The following is a 17,453-nucleotide window of genomic DNA, read 5'->3' as shown; positions in this document are numbered from 1 at the left end:
TCAGAGAGCTCTGAGCTGTCTGAGTCCTCATCCCCAGATTCCAGGGGGTACTAGACTCCCTGTCTGATCTAGGGTAGTCCAGCCATCTTCCTTTGATGAGCAGGGGGAGTGTGAGCACTTACCCACATCCCTGCTTCTGATGCACTGTTAGTTGGGAATCTCCCACCCCTGCCCCTAGACGACTCCCTGGTGGCAGGCAGGACTTGTGAAACCATACTCTGGTTTCTTTATGCATCTCCCTCTGCATCTGACTTCTGAGCCAGATGAGGAGGTTGTCCTGAGCATTGACCCTTGAAAGGTCCAGGTCTGAGCTGCCAAGCAAATCAGTGTTCTGAGAGTCCCTGTGTGGAATGCCCATCTTGGGAGGGAAGGGAGGCTCCAGGCTGGGAGCTGGGCCTTGTTGGGGTGGGGACTTGCCCAAACCCACCCATGTTGCCATGTCCTGCTGCTCTTACCAGGATTCAGAAGGCCATCTGGAGGTCTGTTGACTCTCTCTCTCTCACTCTTGGGGCTCCAGGCCTTGCAACCAAGCCACGCCTGGGGTTTCGCTGCTGTGCCAGCTAAGGTCAAGCCCAACATGCCACCCTGGGGCTGCAGGCCAAAGCACTGCACGGCACCGGGTGAGTGGGGAATGGGAAAGTCAGTCCACCAAGTTGTCTTGGACTCAGGTTGTGAGGCTGCACTGAGTAGTCCTTCCTGCTGACTCCAAGCTGCAGTGAGCTTCCCCCATCTGCACATGGGCAGGCCAGAGCTGTTCTGTTGACCTGGGGATCAGGCTGCAAGCTGAGGCATTCTGAGAAGCCTCAAACCAGGGCTCAGGCTGCCTCTGAGTCACACTGGAGAGTCCTCCCTCATCACCTGGGGCTCAGGCCTGGATTTCAACACTCCTAGTAGTTCCTGGCAAAGGAACACTCTGCTGGCCAGTCCCTACTTGAGGAGATACTGCTTTCAGCTCTCGGGTGGCTCTGTGCTCTGGTGGCATCTTTCCTGCTCCCATGCGTCTTGGAGAGAGGGGAGAACAAAGCCCTTCCCTATCCTGCCGATCCTCCAGGTGATAGGTACGAGTCTGGCCACCCAAGGTCTCCTTCAACAGAGGGGGAGAAGAGAGAAAGTAAAAAAAAAAAATTACTGTGCTCTGTTGGAGCATGGCAAATGGCACCCTACTGCCTCAAGGCAGGGCCAAAAACTGGAGGTCATGAGGGAGAAGCCCTTCCCCCTGTAGGAACTCCAGAAAAAGACTTGGTGGCTGTTGTGTACGTAGACTCACGTGTACGTTCCTCATCAGTGTTCCTGCCTGGCTCATTGGAGCCTGGAGGACTGAGCTTGGGGACTCTAGAACTATGGGCAGTAGGATCCAAATCCCTGCTACCCTGGCCCAACCAGAAGTCCCCTGCTGGTTCAAACAATCCAATGGCATTCTAGAGCGGGAACCCAGGACTGTATATAGTTGGCCCCGATGGCCCAGTTAGGCAGTCTTCCAGTTCTAGTTCAGCTGTTACCATGCTGTAACTAATAAAGAGAGCTATGATCACTGTAACCTCGTCTCTTCGATGCTTTGAACCTACTATATCAGGGGTGGGGAACGTCAGGGATTGCGGGGCTGAGCCGAGCCACATGGTGGCCTCCCCAGGGCCCAGCTGGCTGGCAGGGATCATGAGCTTAGCCACACTGCGGCTTCCCTGGGGCCTGGCTGGCTGGCCAGGATCGCTGCAGGGCCTTGAAAAGTCACTGTCACAGTTCAGGTAAGTTTCCCCCTCATTTCTTTATTTCCCTTTCTTTCCATTTCTTCCCCCCACTTCTTTGTTTCTTTTAATTCCCCCTTTCCTTATTTCCCTTTCTTCTTCCTTCTTTCCCCTATTTCTTTTTTTCCTTTATCCTTTCTTCCCCCATTTCTTTATTTCCCTTTCTTTCTCTTCCCTCCATTTCATTTTCCTTTCTTCTCCCCATTTCTTTATTTTCCTTCCTTCCTTCCTTCCTTCCTTCCTTCCTTCCTTCCTTCCTTCCTTCCTTCCTTCCTTCCTTCCTTCCTTCCTTCCTTCCTTCCTTCCTTCCTTCCTTCCTCTCTCTGTGGAACCTGAGTGGTGGGCATTGTGAAGGACTGCTGCTGGGGTATGTATGTGCCTTTAAAGGTCTGCTGGGAGCAGCTGCATTTTTCACATGAAGGGAGGAAGGGAGGGGTGGCGGGGGGGGGGGAGCCAGCTACCACCAATTCAGTTTGCACATGATTATCCCAGATGGTATGGCCTAATGTGCTAATGAGTGTGTGACCTAATAAGCTAATATTAGAGGATGTGGCCTAATATGCCTGGACCTAGGCATTTACTTAGGGTGGAGGGCTGGTGTGTGTGTGCGTATGTGTGCTGAATTAGGCTCTCCCCATATGACTTCAAATAGAAAAACAATTATTTGCATTAATTTTGCCAGCCTGAATCAGTCTCCCTCAACAAAGCACTGTTTTTTAAGTTGATAATTTTGTATGGCCTGCCAATGATGTTGTAAATATCCAAAAGGCCCTTGGCAGAGAAAAGGTTCCCCACCCCTGTACTATATTATAGTGGTAACGAGGATGGGATCCTGTTGAGCGAGCCCCAGCAACTGGCACCACATCGTGCACCACTGTCCTCTGTGTACCAGTCTCACGAATCACATCGCTACCGCAGATTGGAATGGCTACCGCTTCAGGATTGTTGCCTGAGTTCGATCCAGCTCACTTCAAGCTCTGGGAGACATGGGCTAAGTGCCTCAAATACTACCTTTTTGCCCAAAAGGATGGTGCTGAAGATCAGAAGATGAAGAAGGCCCTGCTGCTGAGTTCCTGTGGCATCACCACCCTAACGCTAGTGGAGAGCCTGGTCGCACCAGCAATGGTTGAGACCTCCACCGACCGACAGATTATCACCATGCTGACTGACCACTTTTCCCCACAGCCGACCAGGGTGACCCAATGGCTACAATTTTATGATTGGCACCAGCAGCCGAATGCCCTGCGCGAGTTCGGAGTAAAAGGGAACACTGCGCATCTGGAAGAGGTCCTGCTCGACCGCTTCACTCATGGCCTGTGTGAGGAGGAGCCCTGCCAGAAAAAATAGCCAAAATAGATGATCCAATGCTCCAGAAGGCCCTGAAGATTGCCACCATGGCTGAGAAGGCAGAGAAGAGCTGTCACGCTGAAACCAGCACCCACCAGCTTCCCACCTCAGCGTCCGAGGGTTCTGATGATGATGCCCTCAAGCTACACCACACAGCCCAGCGATGCCTGCCAACTCCTGTAATGGAGACCTTGCCCTCCCGGGTTTGCGCCAGCTGTGGGAAGCCCCACGAGTACCGCTTGTGCAAATTCAGGGATGCCGTCTACCATCAGTATGGTAAGATGGGTCACTTGGCGCGGGTCTGCCAGTCCAAAACAACTTGTTCCACGTTGGGAGGGGCAGCACAGAGACAACATGGCTGATGCCATATGGCCACCAGAGTTGAGGAGCTACACTCCCTCAATGCATCAGAGAACCAGATATGTCAGCTGTCCATGCCTTCTCTGGACAAACTAAAGACTACGGTAGTCATTGAGGGGGCCCCTTGCAAAACAGAAATTAACTCAGGAGTCACCTTCTCAGTGATCTCTGCCCAGACCCTTAAACAACTATGTCCAAAGGGGGGACACCACCTGCATCCGTCCCCAGTGGTCATGAGAGAGTTTCAGAAACAAGAAGTTGCAGTGCACAGGATGGGGTTCTTTAGGTTCAAAAATGGCAATTTGAGAGAAACCTGCCCCTTCTAGTCATAGCCGGGTCCCTCTCAAGCCTGTTGGGCCATTGTGATTTGAGCCTCTAGGGATATGCATGACAGGCATCCACCAGGCCCAAGTTGGCACAGACTTCCAGCACATTTGTGGGGAGTTTCCCTCCATTTTTGACAGCACCCTGGGCACTTACACCGGGCCCCTCGCGTCCGTGCAACTGAACCCCACCATGCAGCCCATAAGGCTGAAGGCCCATCATGTCCCCTTCACTTTAAAACCAAAAATAATTTGGAAGCTGGGTTGCCTCGTGGTGTGAGGGGTTTTACAGCTGGTCTCCAGTGCACAGTGGCAAACCTCAATTGTTACCCCAGTGAAACCCAACAGGAGCATCCGCATCTGCACGGACTACAAGTGTACGATTAATAGGGTGCTGCAGGACCACGCCTACCTGGTCCCTGTGGTCAGCCATGTTTTGGCTTCGCTGGCGGGGACCAAAATTTTGGGAAAATTAGATCTGGCCTGGGCATACCAGCAGCTCCCTGTAGATGGGGCCACGGCAGAGGCACAAACCATTGTCACACACAGCAGCACTTTCAGAGTCAAGTGCCTACAATTCGGGGTCAGCATGGCCCTGGGGATTTTCCAGAACTTAATGGACTCTTGAAAGGTATTCCTGGGATCCAACCATTCTTTGACGATGCACTGATCGCTGCCACCTATGAGGACAAGTTCGCCTCCATGCAGTACTCCAATGCTTCGACTCAGTGGGCCTGAAGGTAAAGTGGGAGAGTTGCCTCCTGGGAGTTCCCTGAATTGACTTCTTGAGGTACACCAGGGACGTTAGCGGGATCCACCCTGCGCAAGACAACGTCCAGACCATTTGTGACACCCCGGCTCTCACAAACAAGGCAGAACTCCAGGCGTTCCTTGGTCTCCTGAACTTTTATCACTTGTTCCTCCCCCACAAGGCCTCAGTACCGAGCCCCTCCCCAGGCTATTGGACAAAGGGGTTCCATGGGTCTGGAGCCACCAGCAAGCTGCCGCTTTCCAGGTGGTAAAGGACCTTTTAGCATCAAACAACTTACTGACACACTTCGATGAGCAGCTTCCTGTTGTCTTGGCTCACGACGCTTCTCCCTAATGGGTTGGTGCTGTCTTAGCCCATCAGTTGCTGGATGGCCATAAGGTTCCGGTGGCCTGTTACTCACGGACTTTGCAGGCCCCCAAGTGTAGTTATGTGCAAATAGATAAAGAAGGCCTAACCATAGTAGCAGGGTTTTTAAAAATTTCATGATTACCTCTACGGCTGGCCCTTTACAATCTTGACAGACCACAAGCTGCTGCTCGGCCTCTTCACCCCTGACTGCCAGACGCCCCAGATGCTCTTGCCTCAGGTTCTGTGTTGGTCCATCTTCTTGGCGGGGTCCCAATACTTCTTGCAGTACTGGCCAGGAAAGGCGATGGGGCATGCCGACACTTTGAACTGCCTGCCGCTCCCATTGGGAGACCCTGACCTAGCCCCGCACACCAGATCCTTCTTTTCGAGACCCTTCCGGACCGGCCAGTGCTTGCCAAGGACATTGCCTGCATGTCGGCCAAAGACACTATCCCCTCCCAGGTTTTCAATTGGATGTGGAGGGGGTGGCCCACCAGTTGGATGGCCCAGATTTTGCCAATTACGCATCTCGCTGGGATGAACTCTCAGTGCACAAGGGGTGCCTCCTTTGGGGTAGTAGGGTGGTGATGCCCCCGGCCTTGCGTCAGCGAGTCCTCACTATGCTGCATGAGACTCATCTGGGAATAGTACGGATGAAGGCAGTCGCCCGCAGCTGTGTGTGGTGGCTGGGAATCGATTACGCAATCAAGTCATGGGTTGCCTGGTGCCAATTCTGCCAGGAGACCAGGCTGGCACCACCCTGTGTGCCTTACAGCACTGGGAGTCCATCCAGAACCCCTGGTCCTGCCAACATTTGGACTTTGCCAGGACTTTCCAGGGACAGATATTCTTCCTCATCCCTAAGTGGTTAGAGGTAGTCCCTGTGGCAACGACATCCTCCAGGGCGGCCATTGGCGCCCTCTACAGGGCATTCACCATGCATGGCTTGCCGGACACCCTCATCTTGGACAATGGGACTGCTTTTATGTCTAGGGACTTCCAGGACTTCTGTGCATGGAACTCGATCCAGCACATCAAATCCGTGCCCTTCCACTCGACGATGAACAGCCAAGTGGAACGGATGTTGTGGGCTACAAAGGAATCCCTCTGCCGCATCATCCACGGGAACTGCCTCAAGGCAGGGCCAAAACCTGGAGGTCATGAGGGAGAAGCCCTTCCCCCTGTAGGAACTCCAGACAAAGACTTGGTGGCTGTTGTGTATGTAGACTCACGTGTACGTTCCTCATCAGTGTTCCTACCTGGCTCATTGGAGCCTGGAGGACTGAGCTTGGGGACTCTAGAAATATGGGCAGTAGGATCCAAACCCCTGCTGCCCTGGCCCAACTAGAAGCCTCCTGCTGGTTCAAAAGATCCAATGGCGTTCTAGCATGGGAACCCAGGACTGCATATAGTTGGCCCCATTGGCCCAGTTAGGCAGTCTTCTAGTTCAGCTGTTACCATGCTGTAGCTAATAAAGAGAGCTATGAACACTGCAACCTCGTCTCTTCGATGATTTGAACTCACTATATTATAGTGACCCTGCCTGTCCAGTGGGAGAAGCTTTCCCCAAATGTGGAAACTGACTCACCCCAGGACCACTGGAGAACATGATCTCAGTGTATGCCTTGTCAGTGCTTATGATAATCCTATGAATAAGTGTTCACAAACACTTTTGGATCATGGTTTTACAGGCTGAAATATAGCTGCAAATATGGATATAGGTAGAATTTTGAAACACTTCAATGGGAATAATGTGTTTGACAACACAATTATATGCAGAGGGTTAGGTTAGCATAACCTGGATGAAAACAATGGGCATACTCTACACAAGATTACATTATTAGCTATTTTGGTCTTCATGCAGCAATACAGGTGGCCAGATTTAAACATTTTTGAAAAACTAGATAGACTAGGAACTGAGATTTTCTGAAGGTCTCTACATAAATAATGCATTTAGCTTGAGATACCACATATTCTTACACTGGGGCCCTATCTTCAACATATATTTAACATAGAAACTAGAAGAAAGGGATTTTAGGATAGTGTGGTGAGTTCTAGATCTTAGGAGAACAGAATGAACAACAAAAGGAAAAAAGAGATCACAGTGGATTCCAGTGGTTCCTACCATTCTTATTCAGGGGAACCCATCTCGATCTGTTTTGACATTCAGATTCCTGATACCTGCGAGGGGCCTCAAGTGGTGGATTCAAACTACCATGGTGGATTATAAATTGTGGTGGATTGTAAACTACATGGCTGTGTTTTAAACATTTACATCTGGAGAAAAACTCCCCAAAGGGCTCACATATCCTTCAAGAAAGTACTATATAACAATTAACACATCATCGTGGACCACTTAAACTATCCAGTCCCCATTTTGAGAGGTTAAAATACCAATTAGCAGATGATGTTACATAAAGGATTATTACCCAAGTGACAAAGCAATGGCCCACATCTTCAGGAAGTTGTTCATATTTTTCTAATTCTTTCAGAAAAATGCTGAAAAAGCAAGACAAAAAACTCCAGTTAGTTACAATACGCCATCCTTTCCTTCATCTCCTTCCAATTCATGCCGTTTCCTTCCATTTCATGCATTGGTGTTTACACCCTCTCATCCTCTGCGGAACAGTATGTAGCTGAATGAGTCAAGGAAACATCTCTTCCACTTAGCCAAAGCAGGTGCCAGATAACGAATCATTCCTGGATCTATTTCACCTGAAAATAATCCTCCAAATTCACTCAGAACTTTTCTTTGGTGGGGGATTAAAAGCACATGAAAACCACCCTGAGAAGATCATATTAGTCTCAGGGCCAAACCACACACAATGTAGGAGATGCATGGTTCCCAACATCTTTTTGTATTTTTAAAGATGACCAGGGCAATGAGCACATTTCTGGAGAAACAGTACTAGGCACACACTATTCCCTTATCTAAATTTTCTCCCTGATGCTATTAGCACTTGGAACTGCATGACAACTTTTGTAACTCAGATCAGGCAAACAGTACATTCAAACTCAGAGCCATCTAAAATTAGGGTTGCCAAGTCCAATTCAAGAAATATCTGGGGACTTTGGGGGTGGAGCCAGGGGACATTAGGGGTGGAGCCGAGATCGAGGCTGTGACAAGCATCATTGAACTCCAAAGGGAGTTCTGGCCATCACGTTGAAAGGGACTGCACACTTTTCAATGCCTTCCTTCCATAAGAAATAATGAAGGATAGGGGCACCTTCTTTTGGGGCTCATAGAATTCGACCCCCTGGTCCAACCTTTTTGAAACTTGGGGGGCATTTTGGGGAGAGGCACTAGATGCTATACTGAAAATTTGGTACCTCTACCCCAAAAAACAGCTCCCCCATTGCCCCAGATACCCGCAGAGCAATTCTCCATGATTTTCTATGGGAATAAATCTCCATAGGGAATAACAGAGTTCCCAGCAGACATTTCCCCCCCTCCCCCCGCTTTCTGACGACCCTGAAGCGGGGGGAGGGCCTCCAAACCGGGGGATCCCCTGTCCCCACCTGGGGATTGGAAACCCTATCTAAAATAAATATAAATAAAGTCAGATGATTCAGCCATGGATTCTCCACATTGTGCAAAGTTAGCTTTTTATGGAAATTTCTTAAATTTCCTTTGAAATTTCTACAGAAATTTTGTTCAAGATACTTTACTCAAAATACATATAGAGCTAGGAACAAGGAATGTTGTGAGGAAAAATAAAACAGGCTCTAGAAACAGGCTCTGGGCGATTGCCTTTCCATCCTTGCTGTCTTCCCACCCACCCACCATCCAAGTGGGGCAAGGCCTTGCTGCCTAGTTGCATTACTGCAGATGAAATTTTCATTTTAATAAAGGTTTCAAATTAAACCAAATGGAAACTACTAACTGAGAGATGAATGATAGAATCCTGATCTGCATGGGAAGCCACTTTGTCCTGGTGGCTCTTCAAGCCTGGCTATAACACCTAGCACAGTAAGATGGGCCAAATTTCCAATACCCAGAAAGTATTCATGGCAGTGTTAGATATTCCTGAAATGTAGGCTAGCCCAAAGAAACCTTTCTGACATCTATCACAGAATTCTCCTCTCTTCCACATACTTCAGCCCTGTCATGGGCCAACCAGCTGCCACCTCCTCCTCAGGGGAGGAATCGGAAAAATCAGGGCCCATTCTGATGGGATCCCCACCTAAGCAGTCAGATCAAGTAGCAGACCCAATGGGGGAAGCACTGGGAAGCGAGAATGCTTTCCAGTCACAGCCGGCCTACTCGTTCTTCCAGGGAAAGAGAGGTCACAGACACTGGCATCCTCACCAGCCTCACCTGAGCCAGAAGAGTTTAGAAGGAGCAGGGACCACTTGGCAGCTCAGGAGAGACAACAAAGTTCTTGCCTGGCTGTTTTTCTCAGTATTAATTCCTAAAGCAGAGTCCTTTCAGGACCAGGATTGACAGGCTGACAGGGGAACAGTAAAAGATCTGCATGTGTAGAAAGGTGAACACAACTGTAAGGAGCAACACCTGGGCCTCAGGTGATGTCAGCAAAAGAGGCAGATAAAAGGAATACGCTTAGTAAGGGTCAGCACCCAACTGTGTGCTGACCTGCTTAGCAGACAGAGCTATACTCTAATGCCTTGTCTAAAATGTGCTTGTTTCCAAAGCCTGGGACCCAGACTGCTGTATCCTGCACCTGTTTCCAAGCCTTGGTTAAGCTTTGGATAAACATATGGCGCAGAGGTCCATCAGTGGCTATTAGCCACAGCATATTGTCTGGGGCAGTGATGCTCTGTATTCTTGGTGCTTGGGGGGCATAGTGGGAGTGCTTCTAGTGTCCTGGCCCCATTGATGGACTTCCAGATGGCACCTGGTTTTTTGGCCACTGTGTGGCACAGAGTGTTTGGACTGGATGGGTCATTGGCCTGATCTAACATGGCTTCTCTTACATTCTTATGCTCTTGGAACTGGACCCTTGGCCCTCTTACCCTGACCCTTGGACTAGAGTTGCCTGGTCTAATTCAAGAAATAACTGGGGACTTTGGGGTGGAGCCAGGAAACATTGGGGTGGAGCCAAGAGCAAGGGTGTGACAAGCACAACTGAACTGCAAAGGGAGTTCTCGTCATCACATTTAAAGGGACCACACACTTTTTAAATGCTTTCCCTCCATTAGAAATAATGAAGGATAGCGGCATCTTTTTATTTTGGGGCTCATAGAACTGGTCCAATCCTTTTGAAACCTGAATGGTGTTTTGAGGAGATACATTGGATGCTATGCTGAAAATCTGGTGCCTCTATCTCAAAACACACACACACCCTGAGCCCCAGATACCAACAGATCAATTCTCCATTATACCCTATGGGAATCGGTCTCCAGAGAGAATAATGGAGTGCCCAGCAGACAATTCTCTCTCCCCACCCCCCGCAGCTTTCTGATGACCCTGAAGTGGGGGGAGGGCATCCAAATCGGGATCCCCTGCCCCCACCTGGGGATTGGCAACCCTACCTTGAAGTGAACTCTGGCCTGGTTTGCAGACCTTGCTCCTATGTTTTCTTGCATTTTTTGTCCTTGTATTTATTTATTCCAGAAACCTCAGGTAGAGCAACAGAGCCAGGCTTAACCCCGAACATGACTGGCCTGTTCCAAAGAACAGGATGTGCTTCTATATGTCAACCTTTCCAAAATAGTCAAGAAAATGTACTTGTTATGAAAGTCATAAATCTCCTGGATGTTTCCAAAAATTATGTGCTCTTTGTTAAGAATCCCTGGGGGTATCTCCTCCACTCCACTTGTCATCTCCCAATGGTATGTCTGAAAGATAAGAACAGTTTTTAAACACGGAGTGGGCAACAGAAAAACAGATCATCCCTGTCTTGTTTCCAAAACAGTGACAAGAGAAATGTTGGGTTCTAGAGTTTAAATAAAAAATAATCCACACTGGTCAAGAAAGACGGACAAGAGAAATCGCAGCAGATCCAAAGTGCTGACACATAGGCCTGCCAGCAGCGGCAGAGAGTGGGAAAGCTGCAGGACTGCAGTCAAAACTCTCTGCTCACGACCTGAGTTCAATCCCAGCAGAAGCTGGTTCAGGTAGCCGGCTCCAGGTTGACTCAGACTTCCCTCCGTCCGAGGTCGGTAAAATGAGTACCCAGCTTGCTGGGGGGTGGGGGCGGGGGTGGGGGGTGGGAAGCGTAGATGATTGGGGAATGGCAAACCACCCTGTAAAAAGTCTGCCGTGAAAACGTGAAAGCAACGTCACCCCAGAGTCGAAAACGACTGGTGCTTACACAGAGAACTATCTTTATCTTTTTAAGCAAAACAAGCAAACAAAATTTGCATACTGAACTATTTTACTAAATTCTTCATTGAGCTGCTCAAAAAAGAGCTTTAGACAACGGTCAAGTGAGGTCACTTGTTCAGTGTCTATGCGTGTTTTGTTTTGCCACACATTGCTTTTTTTCTGAGGTCTAGCCAGAGTGTTATTCTTTTGTCCTAGGCACAACAGCTCCAGGGTTCTCTCAAATTCACCCATACCTTCTAAAAATGTAATACACAAACCTCACCTACATCCATTCCATTTTGCTTATGTGGAATGTAATACGCTTGTGCGCCTGTAGATTCTTTGGGTATATACAGCGTGTACTAGATCATTCACCATTGGATGCCAGGGAACGATGGTAGCTTCAACAGCACAGATAATTTCCACAATGGGCCTCACATGTTGTAATGTCCTGACCAGTTCACATTCTCCTGGAACCAAAGGCCATGCTACCACATGCTTAATTGTTTTAAGGTCTAAACTACTAGTTAAACCACAGGAATTTACAAGAAGTTTTAAAATTACTTCTGAGCATGAGAAGTACATTTGAAGGATAATCCACTCCTTACATTAGGCAACATACCTCTAAACACTCATGTAAATCCCTGACATATGCCTTTTCAGTCTGAAGCAGTTCAGCCATGATGAATCTAAGAGAAGAGAGGCCTTTAAGTAAATGTGCATATAAAATTTACCTGTACAAAGTATTAACTTTCTTTGCTTAAACATCTATAATATTACTAAGAGAAGAAATGCTATGTAGGACAACCATATGTATGTTTATACATAAGGAAAGTAATACAATGATTACAGACAGAAAACCATTTCACATATTACAACTAAAAATGTGTGCTGACAAATTTTTGTTATCATTTCATATCTGGGGTTATGGTAGGAAAATTACGTCATAATTGTTTGTGTAGGCCATTATTGGTTCAGGATTCAAATCGCTGTGGTTTGTTCGGGTTCTGGAGGTTCAGGACCATTACTTTTGATGGGACTCTTTTGGAAGTCCTGGGAGAGATCTTTATAAAGATAATGGTGCCAGTTTGCACAGAACATAGTCCTTCCTCTAATCTGATCCCCCCCTCCTCCAAGTATCAAGCAAACTGGACCCTGGGGTCCAAAGCAGGCATCTCTAAGTGAAAGTACACTTATCTTTACTGATTCCTACTTGTGGGAAATGGTGCTGGCCACCAATGTAAAACAAAATCACTGTCAGCATTCATGTTCTTACTCTTACAGTGAATGATGTCATTTAAAAAAAACCTTTCTACTGATAACTTTGTCTTCGTCATCCTTCAGTGGTATGGTCTATTGTTTGTTTCTTTGCACAGTGACAAAGAAAGGAGGGGAAGAGAATAGCAGCTCTGCAATTATTCCCTATGGGGATTGGGGGGAGGGGCGGAGTAGCTGTTTTCCAACAAATGACACCAAATTTGCAATGCAGCTAGTGCTGCCTGTCCACTAAGAACCCACCAAGTTTTGAACAAACTGGACTGAGGGGTTTAATTCTACAGGACCCTGAGCAAGGTACCCTCAGGCATTGTACCTTTAAATTAAAAAAGAGATCCTCTCCCACAAAAGAGAGAGGGAAGGGCATTACTGGCTCTCTGCAGTTTGCCTCTAAACGTGATTGACTGGGAGCTCTCTGTGGATTCTTTCAGGAATCTGATCAAAAGGAAGAAATACCATTTCCTGGGAAATAAGTAGACTCAAAGAAAAACCAAAGCACATGCTGCATGGTTGGTAAGCACCCAATCTTGCAAAGAGAGAGAGAGAGAGAAAGATTTTGTGGAGGGAAGGGGTATTTTCAAGAATGCCAAGTTTGTACTTCCATTCTGAAGCCAATGACCTCAGCCAGCAATTTCCACATATATCTTTGACTCTGGAGTTTTGTAATGCAAACTCATCATTATAGTACAGTACTCGCCTATCCAATGTCTGCTATGTGTCCTAAGTTATGAAGCCTCACCCTGATGCGGGAGAAAGAGGAAAGATAAAGGAAAGTAGAGGCAGTAAGAGCCACATCTAAATACATTTAAATATATACTTGCAGTCAGGGCTTATTTTTGAGCAGGAACGCACAGGAATGCAGTTCTAGCTGGCTTGGTGTCAGGGTGTGTGATCTAATATGCAAATGAGTTCCTGCTGGGCTTCTTCTACAAAAAAGCCCTGTGTGAAACCATAGTGAATCTTTTGGAAGTCCTGGGGGAGATCTTTATCTGGGGTGTGGCCTAATATGCAAATGAGTTCCTGCTGGTTTTTTCCTACAAAAAAGCCCTGCTTGCACCACTATGAAAGCCAGACCTTTCTGCTAACTTGCATAAACACTTCTCCCCTCAAGCCACATTATTTCCTACTGATTAATGAACATTTAAAAAGACACTGGTCATTTTCGCACTCACCTCCAGCCGGCGCGACCCCCCTCTTCACCGCGCAGGATCTGCGCGGATTTCGCACTAAATGCCGCGGAGCAGCCTTTTGCTCCGGAAACTCCCTTCGCAAAAGCCGCTGAAACGGGAACTGCTTTTTGGCGGTTTATGTTTGAGCGGCTTTTGCGACGGGAGTTTCCAGCGCAAAAGGCTGCTCCGCGGCATTTAGTGCGAAATCCGCGCAGATCCTGCGCGGTGAAGAGGGGGGTCGCGCCGGCTGGAGGTGAGTGCGAAAACAACCACTGTGTTACGTTTAAAGCTCTGGGCATTGTAGGTCTCTTGTGATTCAAAGACGTGCTTGGCATTCCATAAACTGTAACATGTTTGGGACCAAGAATAAGTAAAAAATCAGTTAAACCCACTGCAGTATAAACGGTGATTTTCATCTTGTTAAACAAACAGTGGCTTGGATTCACTGAACATTTCTGCTGGTGGAAGCAGATTTCCATCAGCAGAATGTGACTTTCTCTCTTCTTCTCCCCACTGCAGTTGCAAATGCCCCCCAAATCTGGCTTCTGGGGGACAGAGGACCTCAAAAACAGCATAAAGGGAAGTCAGAAGTCTGCAGAAGGAGGGTGATACGGCTGGCAAGGTAGCAGGAGTGAAGCACAACAGCAGCTGCAAGCATGAGAACAAGTCTCAGCTGTCTGATCACAAGACTTAAAAGTCTGGCATTTGGGGAAATGATGGAGGAGGAGCAGCAGCAGCAAACAGATGAGGAGGCTGAGGGCTTCTGTGGAGCCAGGAAGGCTCCAGAAGCTGCAAAAGATGTTGTGACAAAGGAGAAAAATATTAAGACAGCACACTGTGCCACAAAGCACACATGTACATATGATGTGTGACAATTAATTTTTTTAAAAATGCTTATTTTCAAAAATCTTGGTGTGTATTAATGTAATCTATAGAAGACCAAACATCACCAAAAATTATCCAAAATTCACTAATATTTAATCATGAATTAAACTCCCATGTAATGAAATATACAAAAATAATTAATCCATGATTAAATCATAGCTGACCAACTATGATGACAAGACAACTACAGTTCTTGTGCAACAAAGATCTGACTAGCTGATGAAGTTTATCTCAATCCTGTAAGGCTCATCTCCAAGGAGAGCTGGTCCATGCTATTCCCAGCTCCCTCAGAGGCTATTTGCTTCCTGCCTCTTGCCTCTCTCCTCTCCATCACACAGACAGGGGGCTTTGCGGCTGCTTCGTGTGAAAGAGATACAAATTCAAGCCTGCCCCTCCCTCCCCCCCACGCACTTATGCTTTTAATTAATCAGAAATGGACTATCAATTAAGATTTTTTGTAACCACTGCAACCACATGCTCTTATTTCTATCAAAGCTGTGTAACAGTCAGTATAAATGTATCAAACATGACATTTCACCCGCCCCACAAACAGAAGTTTGTCAAGTTGAAACTAGTGCTGTTTGCTGTTCATGCAATACAGTGTTGAAGCACCTGCCTCTCATCACTTACTCTTTCTTTCTGGCTGACTTCCTTTTTTCTTCATTAGCCTCATGATTGGCATCACGTAGCTTCACTTCACGATCTGACAGACTTGCTGGAATGATGTCCAACTCCAGGTCCTTATTATCCTGAAAAAGAAGGTGACATGGATTTAAACATACTCCTCTGCTTTGTAAAAGTCAGCAGATTTACAAAGCGGAAGAGATGAAAAGATTGTCAATTGTGAGGAGTGGCGAAGACAAAAAAGGACCAGTTGCACCCAGCTGATGACTAACTAAATGGCATCAGATTTTACAGGCAATAAATGGGGAAGCCTAGAGAATTCTAGTCATTTCCATTCTTCACAAACTCACCATTTCCTTTTCCCTTACAGCCTTGGAACTTATTTTGAGAATGGCATTGCTCCCCAAATGTGGTATTAATATCATAGGAGGGAACCACAGGGAGATACTTAGCTAGTAAATAAACTTGCTTATTTATTTATTTTGGTTTTTACCCTGCCTTCCTCACAAGCAACCTCAGGGTAGATTACAGGTCACACAATATCAATATATTTTAGTTAATTTAAAACATATTACTATTAAAAAAAATCAGAGTGGATTTATTATTTATTGTATAAATAGGGAGCTGCCCCAAAAGACCAGCACAACCATTTTTAACTTTAAAAGGGGTAAATTCTCTGAGATGAGGAGGCATGTGAAGAGGAAACTGAAAGGAAAGGTAAATACGGTCAAAACCCTTGGGGAAGTCTGGAGGCTATTTAAAACTACAATCCTAGAATTCTAGTTCAGATAAAAACATACAGTTTTAGGAAAGTTAGGAAAGGCACAAACAGGTATAAGAAAAAGCCTGCATGGTTAACAAACAAAATAATGGAAGCTGTAAAAGGTAAGAAGGATTCCTTTAAGCGGTGGAAAGCTAGTGCAAGTGAGGTTAATAAAAGGGAACATAGGCTGTGGCAAATCAAATGCAAGACTGTGATCAGGCAGGCAAAAAGGGACTATGAGGAGCATACTGCAAAAAACATAAAGACCAACAATTAAAATTTCTTCAAATATATTAGAAGCAGGAAACCAGCCAGAGAGACAGTGGGGCCCTTGGATGACCATGGGGTAAAAGGATTGCTGAAGGAGGACAGGGAAATGGCTGAGAAGCTAAATGCATTTTTTACATCCATCTTCACTGTAGAAGATGAGAAGTATTTGCCCGCTCCAGAACCGCCAATTTTGGAAGGGCTGTTGAAGGACCTGAGTCAGATTGAGCTGACAAGAGAGGAGGTTCTACAACTGATAGACAACTTAAAAACTAATAAGTCACCAGGTCCAGATGGCATGCATCTAAGAGTTCTGAAAGAACTCAAAGGTGAACTTGTGGATCTCCTGACAAAAATATGTAATCTTTCATTGAAATCTGCCTCTGTTCCTGAGGACTGGAAGGTAGCAAATGTCACCCCATCTTTAAAAAGGGTTCCAGAGGAGATCCGGGGAAATTACAGGCCAGCAGTCTGACTTCAATACCGGGAAAGTTGGTAGAAACCATTATCAAAGACAGAATGAGTAGGCACATTGATGAACATGAGTTATTGAAGAAGACTCAGCATAGGTTCTGTAAGGGAAGATCTTGTCTCACTAACCTGTTACAGTTCTTTGAGGGGGTGAACAAACATGTGGACAAAGGGGGCCCAATAGATGTTGTTTACCTTGACTTCCAGAAAGCTTTTGATAAAGTTCCTCATCAAAGGCTCCTTAGTAAGCTCGAGAGTCATGGAGTAAAAGGACAAGTCCTCTTGTAGATCAAAAACTGGCTAATTAATAGGAAACAGAGAGTGAGTATAAATGGGCAATTTTCGCAGTGGAAGAGGGTAAGCAGTGGGGTGCTGCCGGGCTCAGTACTGGGTCCCATGCTCTTTAATTTGTTCATTAATGATTTGGAGTTGGGAGTAAGCAGTGAAGTGGCTAAGTTTGCAGATGACACTAAATTGTTCAGGGTGGCGAGAACCAGAGAGGATTGTGAGGCACTTCAAAGGGATCTGTTGAGGCTGGATGAGTGGGCATCAATGTGGCAGATGAGATTCAATGTGGCCAAGTGCAAAATAATGCACATTGGGGCCAAAAATCCCAGCTATAAATAAAGTTGATGGGGTATGAACTGGCAGAGACTGACCAAGAGAGATATCTTGGGGTCGTGGTAGATAACTCACTGAAATTGTCAAGACAGTGTGCGGTTGCAATAAAAAAGGCCAATGCCATGCTGGGAATTATTAGGAAGGGAACTGAAAACAAATCAGCCAGTATCATAATGCCCCTGTATAAATCGATGGTGCGGCGTCATTTGGAATACTGT

The 17,453-nt window shown here is 46.7% G+C and overlaps 1 protein-coding gene across 5 annotated transcripts in view; it reads right to left on the bottom strand.

The window, feature by feature from the left end:
• Positions 1 to 17,453, bottom strand: part of KALRN (kalirin RhoGEF kinase) — an 837,912-nt gene that overhangs the window by 280,160 nt on the left and 540,299 nt on the right. For all 5 annotated transcript variants that reach the window (XM_060262792.1, XM_060262795.1, XM_060262793.1 and 2 more), the window contains exons 23-26: positions 15,120 to 15,238; positions 11,783 to 11,849; positions 10,582 to 10,691; positions 7,322 to 7,391 (exon numbers count right to left, since the gene is read on the bottom strand). In XM_060262792.1, the coding sequence (XP_060118775.1) occupies positions 7,322 to 7,391; positions 10,582 to 10,691; positions 11,783 to 11,849; positions 15,120 to 15,238 (366 nt within the window). The remainder of the gene's footprint in view (positions 1 to 7,321; positions 7,392 to 10,581; positions 10,692 to 11,782; positions 11,850 to 15,119; positions 15,239 to 17,453) is intronic.

This window comes from Heteronotia binoei, chromosome 21, assembly GCF_032191835.1.
Source record: "Heteronotia binoei isolate CCM8104 ecotype False Entrance Well chromosome 21, APGP_CSIRO_Hbin_v1, whole genome shotgun sequence".
NCBI lineage: Eukaryota > Metazoa > Chordata > Lepidosauria > Squamata > Gekkonidae > Heteronotia > Heteronotia binoei.
Note: the sequence above shows the minus strand (reverse complement) of the source record. Positions and strands in the feature narration are given on the sequence as shown.